Genomic DNA, 16,059 nt, shown 5'->3' on the forward strand with positions numbered 1-16,059 from the left:
TGTTTCTACTGAAAAGGCGCAGAATGTAGGTACAGTTGTTGATGGCAGTCAGTGAAGCCTCAGTAAAGGTGTCTGTGACTCGGAACTGCAGTTTGCCGTTACCTGTTATAATGTCCTTGGGGATTCATCGTCCGTTTAAAAACATTTAAACACTATCCACTGCATTCGCATTGTTTTTATGTGTTTTATGTATTTTACATTTGACACTGAAAAATCGGTGGCATAAATTCATATTTATTAGTTTTCATTGAGTTTGCAATTTATTTCTTTTTGACGATTTTTATCCAAAGCGACGTACAGATGTAAGGGTTGCCGTTTGCTCGTCCAAGAACAAATATGTTTCCTCTGTCAGTCGATTTCAGGGGTTTAATTACAAAGATAAAAGGAAAAAAAGCCAGAACACGGACGAAGAAGCTGTACCAGACACAATGTCCGGAGAAGGTATTTTTTTTACTTTGATTTACAAAATACACAATGATCTGAAAATGTTGATCGCCTGTTTCTGTAATATTTTAATGGGTTAATAGAATAATTCATTTTGAAGTTGCCGGGATCTGTGATTGACAAGGTATGTGGTTATTGAAAAACATGCCGATTCCCCTCTTTAGTTTCTCAGGACGCGCTGTACGCGAATTCCTATATCAACGATGCCTTTGTGGAAGACGAGAAACGCAGAGAGGATGAGAAGGACCCCCCACCTCCGGAGGAGCCAACTCCGGCATCAAATAAAAAGGGATTGTTTAGGTAAACGGAGATGAGCAATTTTCACTGACATGAAGCAATTCCTGACAATCTCCGGTTGCGTTGTTTGAATAGAAAAGGAAATGCTCTTCTCTATATAATTTAAATTTTAGGGAAATGTAAAATACAATTTTAATTAAAATCAGGGCTACTGTGTGAGTAATGGGGCGTTTCATTTTAACTGATGTCTTTAAAATTTAAGGTCAGTGGATAAAACAAAATTATCAGAACTCATCTGATAGAGAGGTTTAAATAATATGATGCAAAAATAACAGGATAAATTATATCCTAATATATACACCTAAATTTCTCATTCGTGGGATAATAAAGGTTTATTCTATTCTATTCTATTCTATATTGTCCATAGTAGAGGTTGCAGTTAATCAGTTGTTTGAGAGCTTCCCAAGTGCTATTGTGAGAATGTCTCAGGTTGGGAAAAAATTAGTCAGTGGATCGTAGCCCATTTAAAGTGAGAGAGTTTGCAGTTCATTTTCATTATTTCATTATTCGACACAGGATTCAGTCACCAAACATTAAATTGTCGAGTAACTCATGGATGTATGAATCTCAGATACAGACTAGGGTCTGTATGGAGGTATTCTGTCAGCTCATGGATGTATGATACTCAGATACAGACTAGGGTCTGTATGGAGGTATTCTGTCAGCTCATGGATGTATGAATCTCAGATGCAGACTAGGGTCTGTATGGAGGTATTCTGTCAGCTCATGGATGTATGAATCTCAGATACAGACTAGGGTCTGTATGGAGGTATTCTGTCAGCTCATGCTGGTCCAGAGACCCATCAGTCGCTTTATGCTGGTGTTCCCTTCACTTAGCCATCTGCCCATATACTGCATGTATAGATGGAGAGGAATGAGGCCTGTTTCCTTTGTTGCTTTGTAACGTTCTCCTCCTTTCTTCCTCTAGAAGAAAAAGAAAGGAACCAAAGGAACCAGTGAAGCTGGTTGGATTTTTCCAATTAGTAAGCAAACAATTCTGTGGGATTCCATGAAATTATGTAAAATGGATATTTCAGAAAAAAAGAATGTCTGTAATAATATATTTTGTTTCCTATTTTGCCACAGTACCGCTTTGCCAGACCTCTGGATATTATTTTAATGATTGTGGGGTTACTCTGTGCTGCAGCCAATGGGGTCGCTCTGCCACTCATGTGTGTGGTGTTTGGCCAGATGACAGACAGCTTCGTCCAGAGCAGTCGACCCTTAAACCTTTCAGGTGGGAATTTATGGGAACTTGCTAGTAGCCCTCAGCTGGGATGATGTATACATTGTTCGACACAGGATTCAGTCACCAAACATTAAATTTTACATTTTCCTTGTGCCAGTCTTATACTGGCATCAGAAGTATTGCTGAAGAAATTTCTGTTTCAATGAGTAATGTCATGGTTTTCATGCCGGACGTGATGCCCAATGTCTTTTTCTCCTCTATCAGCCTTGGGCAACTTTACTCCCAGTTATGCCAGCTCTGCCAATTGTCCTACCGTTCCCGGAGTGGATATCGAATCTTTAATGACCAAGTAAGTGTCCTTGATGAATCTTACTTGTACATTCACTGCTACTGTCAGGTGAAGGATCTTCACAGATGTAATATAAAACTTTGTTGCATATTCCATTCACAGTCGTGCCTATTACTTTGTGGGGATTGGAGTAGCAGTACTCATCCTTGGAACTTTTCAAGTCTTGCTTTTCCTGCTGGCAGCTACCAGACAGACAAAAAGGATCCGTGAGAGATACTTCCATTCAGTGATCCACCAGCAAATGGGATGGTTTGACACACATCAGATCGGAGTGCTAATTACCAGACTGACAGAGTGAGAATATCTGTTTTAGGCTGGTGGTGTGTATTGGGCGGACAGAATAATTATAATAAAGTAAAAAAGGGACTGATCTTTAGCATTAATATAAAACAATGAATTGGCTGCTTGTCTTTTAATTATAGATGGTAGGTGATGTAGGATGGTGCATGCATTTCTATTCGGCTGTTTTTCCAAGTGCCACTGCTCTGTGTGTGTTTGCATGCTCTTCCTGCATTGCTTAGGCTTCCAGCAGATAGTCCATTTACCTCCCACAGTCCAAAGGCATACAGCTGGGCTACCTGGCATCTTTAAATTGCCCATAGTATATTACTGTGTGTGTGCGTGTGCCCAGCCAGGGTGTACTGCAGGAATGCCCTGTGCTGCCGTAAATAGGCACCAGACCATCCCCTCCAACCTTGACCAGAATATGTAGTTAGAAGATGGATATTATGTTCAAGAACTGAAGACGCTGAACCTTATAAAATTTTTGCCATTTCATTGTCGTTTAGTGATATTAACACAATCAACGATGGGCTGGGAGACAAGATCTGTTTATTCGTGCAGTTTTTCTGCACATTCATTGCTGGCCTCATCATTGGGTTCATCAAAGGCTGGAAGCTGACCCTTGTCATCCTAGCAGTCAGTCCTCTTCTTGCCGGATCTGCTGCAGTCTGGTCCACGGTAAGAAGAAGCAGCCTTCTCATGATGATTGTCCAAAGAGGTTATATATTAAATATAGAGGAACGTAGGAAGGCAGACACTGAAGAACCTGTGTTCATCCCCTGTGGTCTCACAGTAACTTTGAGTAACACTGTCGAGTGTCATGTGCTCTTTTCAGATCATCGCCACTTTGACGAGTAAGGAGCTGTCAGCATATGCCAAGGCTGGGGCAGTTGCTGAGGAAATTCTTGTGGCTATCAGGACAGTCGTGGCTTTCAATGGGCAGAAGAAAGCAGTGGAGAAGTATGTCTGACTCTCCAAAGCTACCGATGCCCCACTGGGAAATGCAAACATGTTAAAAATAAAATGTGTCCTCAACAGTAGCATAAAAGGTTTATTTATATTGTGTGAAATTCCAGGGACGTAGGTTGGACCCCGTTATCTGTGTTACAGCTCCCGAATGTCATCTCCTCTTTCACTGTGACTTTGCTCTGCTGAAACAGGTTACAGTCAGAGCACGATGCTGATGTGAGATTGCAAAGTACAAATCGGCTGACTTGACAGCTGCATTTCTTTCAGAGAAATAGATAAAGATATTTGTCAGAGGAGATGTGAGCAGCAGCTTGTAGTATACAGGAGTGAACAATGCTATTCCATTCTCTTTTAGGTACGAATCTAACTTAGAGGAGGCCAGAAATTTTGGGGTGAAGAAGGCCATCACAACCAATGCGGCAATGGGACTCACTCAGTTCATCGTATTGGGGACGTACGCCCTGGCCTTTTGGTATGGAACAAAGCTTACAGTCGACGAACCTGAAAACTACTCCATCGGACAAGTTCTCACTGTAAGCCGTCATTGACTGTCATCTCATGCAGTAAGAGTGTATCATAGTCTTATTGTGATCTGCTGAAGTGCATGTACTTCTTTATGATGTTCGCTTTCATTTTCCAGGTGTTTTTTGCTGTGATGATCGGTGCATTTTCTTTGGGTCGAGGAATGCCAAACTTGGAGAGCGTAGCCAAGGCCCGTGGGGCGGCCTATGAGATCTACAAGACCATCGACCTGGTATCAATATTAGCCTGATGCTACAGTCACTTTGGCTAATTAACAGGCAGCCTGTACTTTTTTGATGCAAACTGACCCTTTGTGTTCCAGCCGCGTCCGATTGACAGCAGCTCGAAGGAAGGCCACAAGCCAGAAACGGTGAAAGGAGACATAGAGTTCAAGAACATTCACTTCAGTTACCCGTCCAGGAAGGATGTGAAAGTAGGTGATGTAGGCCAAGTCAATTAAAGTTGTTTTATTTTCAACCCAGCCATGTGCAATAGAGAGCGAAACAAAATAACATTCTTCCTGAAGCCAAGGTGCAATGTTCGTGACAGGACACACGTTACAGAGTTTTGGAGTAATTGACTTACTGTAAAAAAATCCTGTTCAATTATCAATAAGGATGAAAGTATATGCTCCTTTCAGGGATTAGCAGTGGATCAGAATAAACAGGCGATGGTGGTGATGGTGATGATGATGGTGATGATGGTGGTGATGGTGATGATGATGGTGATGATGGTGGTGATGATGATGATGGTGATGATGATGGTGGTGATGATGATGATGATGATGATGATGATGATCATGGTGGTGATGATGATGATGGTGGTGATGGTGATGATGATGGTGATGATGATGATGGTGGTGATGATGATGATGATGATGGTGGTGATGATGATGATGATGGTGGTGATGGTGATGATGATGATGATGGTGATGATGATGGTGATGATCTCTTTGATTCCCCCACTAGATCCTGCAGGGTGTGAATCTGGTGGTCCCTCGTGGAAAGACCATTGCCCTAGTGGGAGCCAGTGGCTGTGGAAAGAGCACCACCATCCAGCTTCTGCAGCGCTTCTATGACCCAGATGCTGGAGAGGTGAGAATGCCGGTCCTACTCTGAAAGAGACACATCATGGCCACCAAGACTTTGTGGCCGACATGCCAGCAAAGGCACTGAGTTCTGCTTCATATGGAGAAGAAGCAGGATATTTCCTTTAATGACAATGTTCTCGCACATTCGCCTTAGTTCTCACAGCGATTAATAAGAGTGTCTCTCGGCGGCTGGACTGCAGATCACTCTGGACGGACATGACATCCGCACGCTCAATGTGAAATGGCTGAGGGAGAACATCGGCATCGTCAGCCAGGAGCCTGTGCTCTTCGCAACCACGATTGCTGAAAACATCCGCTACGGCTGGGAGAACGCCACGGATGAGGACATCGAGCGTGCCGTGAAGGAAGCCAACGCCTACGAGTTCATATCTAAACTCCCTGATGTAAGACCACAGACTTCTTATTGGTTTTTTATTAGCAAACCTCATGATTTATTTCTGTGACGTTGAAACTTATTTTTTTGTATTGTTTATACTGCATGGCTCATATGGCACCAGATGGTTTCCTGTTTTGATAGAACATGTGATGACAAAAGACATTTGCCACAGCTTTATACAATGGCCTGCTTGTGTTTCGACTCACAGAAGATGAACACGATGGTTGGGGAACGAGGGGCCCAGCTGAGTGGGGGGCAGAAGCAGAGGATCGCCATCGCCAGAGCCCTAGTGAAAAATCCCAAAATCCTGCTGCTGGATGAGGCCACCTCCGCTCTGGACACTCAGAGCGAGTCTATTGTGCAGGCTGCCCTAGATAAGGTAGGACTATGCAGGCCAGACTTCAGTATTCAGAGAGTGGGGTTTTCAACAGTATTCTTAGATGAAATGTAAAAGCAGGAAATAGCAATTGTAGAGCTATGGTTGGATGGCTCTTCCCCATCAAACACATAGGTTAGAGTATGGATGGTATACTAATTAGCAATTATTCCGGAGTACTGTATGTGTTTAATAGAGCGGGGGGTCCGGGGCTGATTAGGTGCCCACCAATGTAGAAACCTAACCTGCTCCCTACTGGGGCACCTATCAAAGAACCCAGCAGCATGGAGTCTGGGTTCAGTCCCTAGTGCATTGCATTAGCACAGCTGGGAAGCTACCTGGAGCCGATAGCGCTCACTGCTAAATAATCTACCTCACTCAGAGGAACCAGCAGCTCCTGCAGCACGCATAGACTGGCCGTCTGCGAGTTTGGGCCGGTTCCCCTTTCCCATCCCCTGAATTATAGAGCTTATATACCAGGGGTGCCAAACCCATCTGTGGATCTCAGCTTATTTCCAGGTCGATTGCAGGACTTGAGTAATGGATAATGCACTGTTGATTTCATTGGTGGTCGTGATTGGCATAATATACCAAGAGGGACTCATTTTTTGTTGCCATTTTGCCCCCGCGCCCTGGAGTAAAAAGGCATGGAATGGTGGCAGTGCATCCATGGGAGGAGGTTTGAGGCAGTTATTATTAGACCGATAGTGCAAAATAAAAATTAACAGATACTGACCTAAGCAGGAAACTACTGCTCCAGTTAGCATTGTATAGCATTGTGTAACTAAAAATGCAGTTAATATGACAGGTGCGAATGGTGAAAAATGTAATTAATATATTAATGATGAGGTAATGATGCAAATTTTTGAAATAACTAATTAGCTCAAAATCACATTATTTGATAATGAGCTAGACTGTTGTACAAAGGCACGGGCCGGCCGGACGACGATAATCATCGCTCACCGCCTGTCGACTATCAAGACGGCCGACATCATCGCGGGCTTCAGTGACGGTGTGGTGACTGAGCAAGGAACCCACAGCCAGCTCATGGCCTTGAAGGGGGTCTATTACTCATTAGTCATGCAGCAGGTAGCTACCAAGATTCAAGCCGAACTGTTATCATATTCATAAAATAAATCACTGCAAGCTACTAGCTGAAAACACATTTGTATTACTAAAATTAAACCAGTTCAACATTAACTTTTTCTTGATTTGTTCCAGTGCTGTACTTAACTTTGCAATGTTACATAGCTTAGTTAATTCAATTTGTTTTTTCTATTACTGTTATATAACTAAAATGCTTACATAAGGTAACCTTAACTATCGCGGCCCTTTGACAGAATTCAGGTAAAACAGAAGATAGAAGTGAGTCAAGTGAAGACGACTCGTGTGATGAGGACGTGGAGGAGGAGTCCTTTGAGGAGGACCCGGTCTATGCAGAAATTCTACACAATGATGTAGAAGAACATGGCACATACCAGAATGTCTCTCTGAGGCGTACAGGCAGCCTCCGGCGGAGATCTTCCAAGAAGAAGAAGACGAAGTTCCTCAAGAAACCTGCAGATAAGGAGAATAAGGTATACTTAATGTGGAATACTCAGTGGAATCCTGCAAGATGAATAGAGGTTTTTAAAAACACATTAGCAGTGCTTTTCTGTCCAGGCACAGACTTTAATTTGCCCATTTAAATGTGAATTCATTTTTCTAGGAGGAAGAGAAGCTCCCAGAAGTTCCATTCAAACGAGTTTTAGCTTTGAATAAGCCGGAGTGGCCTTACTTGCTGATTGGGGTGCTTGCCAGTTTGGTGGGCGGGGCCGTCTATCCCTGTCTCGCTATTGTCTTTGCAAAAATAATTGGGGTGAGTAATTTTATAGACTTTCTGAAGAATATGTCACTGATCATCCTGCTGGAGTAAATACATCAGATGTCATGCTCATTTTCTTCTACCACTGCAGGTCTTTACTGAAATTGACCCGGAAGTGAAACGTCAGAAAACCCTGATGTTTTCATTGCTTTTCCTTCTGATTGGTGGAGTCGCGTTCGTGACATACTTCTTACAGGTCCATCACATAGCCTTTAGATACACATTCTATCTGTCTAACAATGTTTTCTCCCCAGAATGCAATGCACACCATCAATGTAGCTTAACATTTGAAATTTTTAAATGTTAATATATTTTTAATATTTTTATAAGGACTGGATAAGACGTAAAGACCTCCCAAGGATTAATACAGGAGAATTCCATGATTCCATGGTTAACTAGTCCTGCAGACTAGTTAATGTAAATACATACTTCACTGCTAATAGGAAGATCGAGAATTTTTTGTGTAGAAATAAAAGGATAACATCGATGTTGACAAAGTGGGCCCTTGCTACTGGTATATCAAGGTGTTATGCTCCATTAAATATAACTATTTTAAGAAGTCTTTGCAGTTAGCCTGCACATACATCAGTCACTTTCATTACTTCCAGTGACACTGCCTGTGAAAAAGGACTTGCTGAACAGCTGCCTCATTCCCTATTTCTCCCATATTTCAGGGTTACATGTTTGGCAAATCAGGAGAACTTCTGACAATGAGACTGAGAAGTCAGTGTTTCAGAGCCATGATGGGGCAGGTAAGGCTGCATTTTTAAATGCATCAGATAAGTAATGAAAAGTCACAGAAATTCCTGAAAAACTGGGGACCTTGAACACAGACGTGCACTGAAGCTTGTTCTGACTTTGTCTCCTTCAGGAAATCGGCTGGTTTGATGACAACAGAAATGCCGTGGGAGTTTTAACTACTAAACTGGCAACCGATGCGTCGCTGGTCAAAGGGGTAAAAACAACCTTTTTTTCAGTGCCTCATTTGTTAAGTGTTTGTGGAATGATGGAGGTGCCATAATACCATAGTATGTGGGTTCTGAGAAGACTTAGCTAGCTAGTGGCCTTAGGTGTTCATAAAGCCGAACAGTTTATTTATGCATTCAGGATCAGGCCAGAAAGATGTGGATTTCAAGCCGCAGTAGCCCTGTGTGACATCACATCATGATTATGCAAAGTATTTGCGCGCGACATTGTGCTATTTATAAAACGATTGAAATGTACCCGAAATATACTGTAGCCAAACACCATGTAAACATCACAGATTTCGAACGGCAAAAAGTACCGCCAAACCACTTTGACTTCTTTTTGCTTTGTTTATCCAAAATATCTGTTTTTTTTTTAAGATGTTATGGTTGCTGAACTGTCCCTTTCTTCAACTCCACTTCAGTGCTTTTCACTTCCGTAATATACCAAAACAGTAACGTGTTATGACCTGCCAATCAAATTTAATAAATATAAGGATACATTAATCGTATACAGATTACTAACTTCTGGGCATCAGAATACGCCTCTTGTTAGTATTTTAGGCGTGCTACTAATCTGCTTATCAAAGTGTAAAATCATTTGGTACCAAAACAGCCAGCATCCGGACAAATTTTTACATTCATTATCTAAAGCCCTGGTGATTATTTCACATGTGCATGTATCATGATTATATCGAAATGTGATATCGTGCAGCCCTAATCTGCAGCCATTCCATTGAGCAGTTCTGCACCATTTGTGGCTGTGGGTGTTTTGGATTGACATGCATCTGGGACTTGCATTGTGACTAATGGGATCCCTATTCTGTCTTCCCTGTGTCTCTCTGCTAGGCAGCAGGATCCAGACTTGGCCTGATTACGAACACCATATGTGCTCTGATCATCGCCATCGTCGTGGCCTTCATCTTCAGCTGGCAGCTCACACTCCTCATACTCGCCTGCGTGCCTATCCTCTCGGGAGCCAACTTCATACAGATGAGGGCCACTGGCGGCCATGCTTCCAAAGACCAGAAAGCCCTGGAACTTTCTGGAAAGGTAGGGCACATATATTGTTAGTGGTGAGTGAATGGTAAAGAAGAATTTCTGAATGTCTGGGCAAGTATGGTTTTCTTCATATCAGAGTTCCTGCAACACCTTAAAAAGGCTTAAAAGGTCTTAAAATAAAACTGGGGAAAGTAAGGTCATAAATTTGCTGTAGGTATTAAATTTGCAGAAGATGCCTTTAAGGCTGATGGCCAAAATATCAAGCACAGTGTCCTGCCATAAAACATCCAGCAGTGTGTATGTGTGATTAACTTACTGTATGTAGCCTTGTCATGTCCCTCACACTCAGTCACAGAGCGTCCCGATTGTAAGTCTTAATAAACATGTAATAACATCTGGGAGTAGCACCAGTGAGAGCTACGAATAACCAACCACGTAAACAACAATAATGGTTTGATCTAGGGCTTAGCGCACTTACCAAATTCATGCCCAAAGTTCCTGAGAGCAGCTTGCTGGATGATTAATGTACAACGCCGGTCAATTGCGATCGGCAAAATACACCAAGGCTATAGCAGAACTGAAAATAAATAAATGAAATGTTTTTTTTGTATCAAAGAATTTGTTTTGGCACTTTTTGGCTCTTGAATTAGGTCTTAAAAAGGTCTTAAATAGCACTGAGATTAACTTTGCAGTGCTGGAACTGTGCATATTTAATATTGTTTGGTTAATTGCCTTTTCTTTTCTGCAGATCTCCACAGAAACTGTTGAGAACTTCAGGACGGTTGTGTCTTTGTCACGAGAAGAAGTATTTTTCAAGAAATTCAAAGATAGTTTGAGTTATGCATACAAGTAAAGTATCATTTTATTTAAATCACATATATTTCACCCAGTAGCCATAACCGTATGTATTTAGTTCATGCATGATGTATGATATACTATTTCAGGGCTGCTCTTTGTAAAGCCCCCATCTATGGATTGACCTACGGTATTTCCCAAGCCATCCCATACTTTGTCAACGCTGCGATTTTCCGTTTCGGCGCATGGCTTATAGCGCATTGCTACACGCAGTATGAGAATGTGTTTCTGTAAGTATTTAATTTACATATCGAGGAAAATCCAGAGTGCTGTCTTGCTTTGCCTGATGGATGGTGCATGACTGGCTGTGCTTGGCGCTCTCCCCAGTGTGTTCTCCGTCATTATCTTTACTGCCATGAACATCGGACAGTCGTCTAGTTTTGCTCCGGATTTTGCGAAAGCAAAGGCATCTGCACAGCGAATATTAACCTTGCTGGACAGGAAGCCTGAGATCGACATTTACAGTGAGAAGGGCGACATGCCTGTAAGTTGTACAGCAGGACTTATGATTCCTTAGAATGTGACTGTGACTATGACTATGAGTTTGTCACTTGGATGATGTATCCTTCACCCAGGGAACCTGCACGGGGAACATTGAGTTCCATGACGTCCACTTCATGTACCCAACCAGGCGGAACGTGAATGTGCTGCAAGGCCTGAATGTGTCTGTAAGCTCGGGCCAGACTCTGGCCCTGGTTGGTGGGAGTGGCTGTGGGAAAAGCACTTCTATCCAGCTGCTGGAGCGTTTCTACGACATCGCTTCTGGACACGTGGTGAGGCAGTCAAGACATGTGGCCCGTTTCCCACATTCTGGAGTAGTACTGGGGCCAGTTTGACATGTCTACCACATTAACACTGCACTCTAAATGTCACCTTCTGCCATTTTCAGTTGTAGGCAACCCAATACGTAACCCACATGACCCTGTTCCTTTCCCTTGTTCAGTCTCTGGACGGGCACGACATCAAGTCTCTAAACCTGGCCTGGCTGCGTTCTCAGCTGGGCCTGGTCTCTCAGGAGCCCATCCTGTTTGACTGCAGCATTGCTGAGAACATCCAGTATGGCGACAACAGCCGTGACGTCTCCCAGACGGAGATTGAGGAAGCAGCCAAGAGTGCCAATATCCATACCTTTATCCAGAATCTTCCAGAGGTATGGATTTTATTCAGTGGGGAAAGTTATTTGGGTTCCTCAGCTTTGGCCATGTAACTGTATCCAGCTGCAAAAATTCTTTTATGGCTTATTGTCAGACTTAGTTATCTTCATAAAATGTAAGAATAAGCTCCACAATCCTTGCAAAACATACAACAAATTAGAAAACTTTTAATAATAAGTCATTGAATGAAGCATGCTTGTGACTGTGACTGAACGGCGTGTGAGTGAATGGTGTGTGAGTGAATGGCGTGTTAGTGAATGGTGTGTGAGTGAATGGTGTTTGAGTCAATGGCGTGTGAGTCAATGGCCTGTGAGTCAATGGCCTGTGAGTCAATGGCGTGTGAGTCAATGTCGTGTGAGTGAATGGTGTGTGAGTGAATGGCGTGAGTGAATGTCGTGTGAGTGAATGATGCGTGAGTGACTGGAGTGTGAGTGAATGTCATGTGAGTGAATGTCGTGTGAGTAAATGGCGTGTGAGTGAATGGCGTGTGAGTGAATGGTGTGTGAGTGAATGTTATGTGAGTGAATGGCGTGTGAGTGAATGGTGTATGGCGTGTGAGTAAATGGTGTGTGAGTGAGTAGTGTGTGAGTGAATGGCGTGTGAGTGAATGGCGTATGAGTGAATGTCATGTGAGTGAATGTCATGTGAGTGAATGTCGTGTGAGTAAATGGCGTGTGAGTGACTGGTGTGTGAGTGAATGGCGTGTGAGTGAAATGCATGTGAGTGAATGGTGTGTAAGTGTGTGGCATGTGAGTGAATGGCGTGTGAGTAAATGGCATGTGAGTGAGTGGTGTATGAGTAAATGGCGTGAGTAAATGGCGTGTGAGTGAATAGCGTGTGAGTGAGTGGTGTGTGAGTGAATGGTGTGTGAGTGAATGGCGTGTGAGTGAATGGTGTGAGTGAATGGTGTGTGAGTGAGTGGTGTGTGAGTGAATAGCGTGTGAGTGAGTGGTGTGTGAGTGAATGGTGTGTGAGTGAGTCGTGTGTGAGTGAATAGCGTGTGAGTGAGTGGTGTGTGAGTGAATGGTGTGTGAGTGAGTGGTGTGTGAGTGAATGGTGTGTGAGTGAGTGGTGTGTGAGTGAATAGCGTGTGAGTGAGTGGTGTGTGAGTGAATGGTGTGTTAGTGAGTGGTGTGTGAATGTGCTGAAATCTTACAGAATCACTATCCAAAACTGGAGAATTAGGACACAGGGTCAGAATTTGCAGGCAGTGCCCGTCAAAGCCCGTTTGGTGCCCTAGATAAACTTCAGAGCCAGGTTCACTTTGTCTTACATGGTGGTCCTCACGCTGGTGGTGAGGTTAACTGGGGGGGTTGTTCTGTTAGCACTGGCAGTTCCGTAAATTAGCACCCCCCTCAGAAGATCATGCTATGTGTAGCATTTTAGTCTGAAAGACATAAAATCCATGCTTGCATGTGCGGTTCAAATCTGCACATATTTAGGTTATAAATGGACATGAACCTCATTTTACAGATGCAGAACAGAAAATATTTTCTGGTTTCTCTGTTTACTGCAGCCAAGGGTAAACAGTCCATTTGAAAATAAATAAACATTGCAAGAATTTGTATGTATATTCGGTTGACAGACATACAACACCAGAGTGGGGGACAAAGGTGCCCAGCTGTCTGGGGGGCAGAAGCAGAGGATTGCCATTGCCCGAGCACTGGTGCGTCATCCAAAGGTGTTGCTGCTGGACGAGGCCACTTCCGCACTGGACACCGAGAGCGAAAAGGTCAGACTCATTTACACATTTTGGAAGAATGCCCAGTGGTGTATTAAATGCATTAGTTTTATGGCACAAAATGTTGTTGAGTAAACCTCCCATTAGCGGCCTACTGAGATTTGAGAATCCCGCATCTCACACAAAGCTGCTGTCTGTCCACTGAGCAGATCGTGCAGCAGGCCCTGGACAAGGCGCGGCTCGGTCGCACCTGTGTGGTCATCGCCCACCGTCTGTCCACCATCCAGAACGCAGACATCATCGCCGTCATCCAGAATGGAAGGGTGGTCGAACAAGGAACGCACAGCCAACTCATGCAGAGGGAGGGGGCCTATTATGCCCTAATAAATGCCCAGGTGTCTCACTGACACAAATGTCTCTGGTACTTCTTATTGCCCAGTAGTTAGCTATGACCCGAACATTATAATGGATAACTTCCCAAAATATGATTTGTCACCGCTGAACGTGGGTGGCAGTACCCAACATAGATATGTATTCGGACAAACTCTCCAATGTAACGACTTGGTTCATAGGCGTATTTTGAAGGAATTACACACCAATGACAATGTGGTACAAACAGTAAGGTGGAATTGATGGCCATGTTCCGTACTGACTGGGTGATTCTGAAACTTCCAATCAGACTATCACACTGTAACATTAATGATTTCTGCACCAATATCATGCGTTATTTAAATTTTGAATTATTTTTTTGTGTAATTTGCAGAGCATTTAATCCTAGAGTTTGATGTGTATTGCTAAATAAATTCTGTCACATATTGTGCAGCATATATATTTACATGAAATATATGCCATTAGTTTCCTTTGTGTGATTAAAAAAAGCAATGAGGGTACAACTGGGACTTCACAAGTTTACGTTAAACCGTTACACAAAGTGTGGGTCGCTCACGAACTTGGGAATTTTTGCAAAGCAACTTTAACTTTTTAGGTATATTATGTTATTTGTCACTGTGATTTGGTGAGTTTTGTAACCATTTGCTAAAAATCAGTAATACAAAGCAACGTAAAATATTTTTAGGTCTTCAAATTAATTTCACATTTATTTATTTATGATTATAAGTTTTAATATTTGGTGTGATTAATCATAGAAATCTGTGCAATTAGTTTATGTTTTTTAATCGATTTACAGCCAGATTTTACATACATTTACACATTTATACTTTCTCACGATCAGAGTTGAGCAGACAGGCGATCGTGCGGGTAAGGCGTGCAAGGAGCAGGCAGACAGGCAAATACGGGAAATACTGGGGATTTATTACGGAAGCGCGGACTGGGAAACATCTCACGCATACAAACATCAATGACAGACAAGGGAAACAGGCAAGACCAGGACTTAAATAGGACGGGACTAATCAAAGTAAGTGGACAAAGCTGGAGACGATCAGGGAAGCACACGTGGGTAATCAGGGGGCGTGGCACACACGAGGAGCGGACGAGCCGGGCGTGATATACTTCAGGATCTACATAAGAACATAAGATATTTACAAACGAGAGGAGGCCATTTGGCCCATCAAGCTCGTTCGGGGAGAACTTACCTAATAGCTCAGAGTTGTTAAAATCTTATCTAGCTCTGATTTAAAGGAACCCAGGGTTTTAGCTTGCTCTACACTAGAAGGAAGACTATTCCATACTCTAACTACACGCTGTGTAAAGAAGTGTTTCCTCAAATTCAGTTATATTAGCATGCTTCCAATCAGAAGATACCACACAATAACGATTTCTGGAATAGTAAAGTTAAATACTCCGATAATATCCCTCATGATATGTCATAGCACAATGAAATCTGTCACCTGAACTATACAAGTTTGATGGTTAACGATCTTCAGACCCTGTATCTCGCCTAAGAAGAGCGAACTAGTGATCCTGTATCATGACTTACATGAAACTGCACCAAGCAGAAAAAAATCTAAATATAGAATGTCAACACTTAATGTATTGGGAATATATCCCAATATACCTATTGGGAAATTGTACCTTTGTCTATCTCGGTTTGCTCTTCACGAGACTTACATATAGATACAGAGAAGAGAGCAAGCTTAGGAATCCCAGCATGGGGATGGCCAGTGGCCACAGTACCCTGAAGCAATCTAGGTTCAATTCCACAGTTGGGTCAGGTCAGGTTGGAGAACATGGACTGGTATAGCACATTGACATGCCCACTACACAACAAAAAGCTACAAGATCAAGATTGGTAAATCTCTTCACCGACAGACACCCCACAACCCTGCTGAACACACAGGCCATGCAAACATTGAACAGAATGGAAGTGAGAACACACCCCTGACAAACCCCAGAATCCCCTGGGAAGAACACGGAGGTTCTGCCTCCACTCTGCACAGCACTCACAGAACCAGTGTACAGGCCGGCCATGACGGGGGGATCCCGCACAGCCTAAGGATGTCCAAAAGGGCAGCTCTATTGAATGAGGCTGCAACAGCCTGCAGAGAAACCCTGCCGATATTCACGTTTGCCCTCGATGGGAATCCTCAGTGCCAGGATGTGGTTGATGTAGACTTCTTAGGTGTGAAACCAGACTGCTCCAGGCACCGATATGCAAAAAAGTGAT

At 43.0% G+C, this 16,059-nt stretch overlaps 1 protein-coding gene across 32 annotated transcripts in view; it reads left to right on the forward strand.

Moving 5' to 3' along the window:
- Nucleotides 1-14,437, forward strand: part of abcb5 (ATP-binding cassette, sub-family B (MDR/TAP), member 5) — a 137,834-nt gene extending 123,397 nt beyond the window's left edge. For 6 of the 32 annotated variants that reach the window (XM_049025360.1, XM_049025355.1, XM_049025358.1 and 3 more), the window contains exons 2-29: nucleotides 353-441; nucleotides 609-744; nucleotides 1,670-1,724; nucleotides 1,828-1,978; nucleotides 2,195-2,279; nucleotides 2,382-2,573; nucleotides 3,068-3,239; nucleotides 3,397-3,521; nucleotides 3,886-4,063; nucleotides 4,171-4,284; nucleotides 4,375-4,485; nucleotides 5,021-5,146; nucleotides 5,343-5,546; nucleotides 5,748-5,918; nucleotides 6,843-7,004; nucleotides 7,256-7,492; nucleotides 7,624-7,773; nucleotides 7,871-7,975; nucleotides 8,454-8,531; nucleotides 8,651-8,734; nucleotides 9,594-9,797; nucleotides 10,495-10,595; nucleotides 10,691-10,831; nucleotides 10,929-11,085; nucleotides 11,177-11,374; nucleotides 11,545-11,751; nucleotides 13,341-13,487; nucleotides 13,646-14,423. In XM_049025360.1, coding sequence (XP_048881317.1) covers nucleotides 429-441; nucleotides 609-744; nucleotides 1,670-1,724; nucleotides 1,828-1,978; nucleotides 2,195-2,279; nucleotides 2,382-2,573; nucleotides 3,068-3,239; nucleotides 3,397-3,521; nucleotides 3,886-4,063; nucleotides 4,171-4,284; nucleotides 4,375-4,485; nucleotides 5,021-5,146; nucleotides 5,343-5,546; nucleotides 5,748-5,918; nucleotides 6,843-7,004; nucleotides 7,256-7,492; nucleotides 7,624-7,773; nucleotides 7,871-7,975; nucleotides 8,454-8,531; nucleotides 8,651-8,734; nucleotides 9,594-9,797; nucleotides 10,495-10,595; nucleotides 10,691-10,831; nucleotides 10,929-11,085; nucleotides 11,177-11,374; nucleotides 11,545-11,751; nucleotides 13,341-13,487; nucleotides 13,646-13,843 — 4,002 coding nt within the window. In that variant the 5' untranslated portion in view covers nucleotides 353-428 and the 3' untranslated portion in view covers nucleotides 13,844-14,423. Of the gene's footprint in view, nucleotides 1-352; nucleotides 442-608; nucleotides 745-1,669; nucleotides 1,725-1,827; nucleotides 1,979-2,194; nucleotides 2,280-2,381; nucleotides 2,574-3,067; nucleotides 3,240-3,396; nucleotides 3,522-3,885; nucleotides 4,064-4,170; nucleotides 4,285-4,374; nucleotides 4,486-5,020; nucleotides 5,147-5,342; nucleotides 5,547-5,747; nucleotides 5,919-6,842; nucleotides 7,005-7,255; nucleotides 7,493-7,623; nucleotides 7,774-7,870; nucleotides 7,976-8,453; nucleotides 8,532-8,650; nucleotides 8,735-9,593; nucleotides 9,798-10,494; nucleotides 10,596-10,690; nucleotides 10,832-10,928; nucleotides 11,086-11,176; nucleotides 11,375-11,544; nucleotides 11,752-13,340; nucleotides 13,488-13,645 lie in introns of those variants that run through there. The other 26 variants (XM_049025365.1, XM_049025391.1, XM_049025364.1 and 23 more) reach the window with 15 other exon arrangements.
- Nucleotides 14,438-16,059: the final 1,622 nt, after the last annotated feature.

The sequence above is a fragment of the Brienomyrus brachyistius genome, chromosome 9, assembly GCF_023856365.1.
Source record: "Brienomyrus brachyistius isolate T26 chromosome 9, BBRACH_0.4, whole genome shotgun sequence".
Classification (NCBI taxonomy): Eukaryota; Metazoa; Chordata; class Actinopteri; order Osteoglossiformes; family Mormyridae; genus Brienomyrus; species Brienomyrus brachyistius.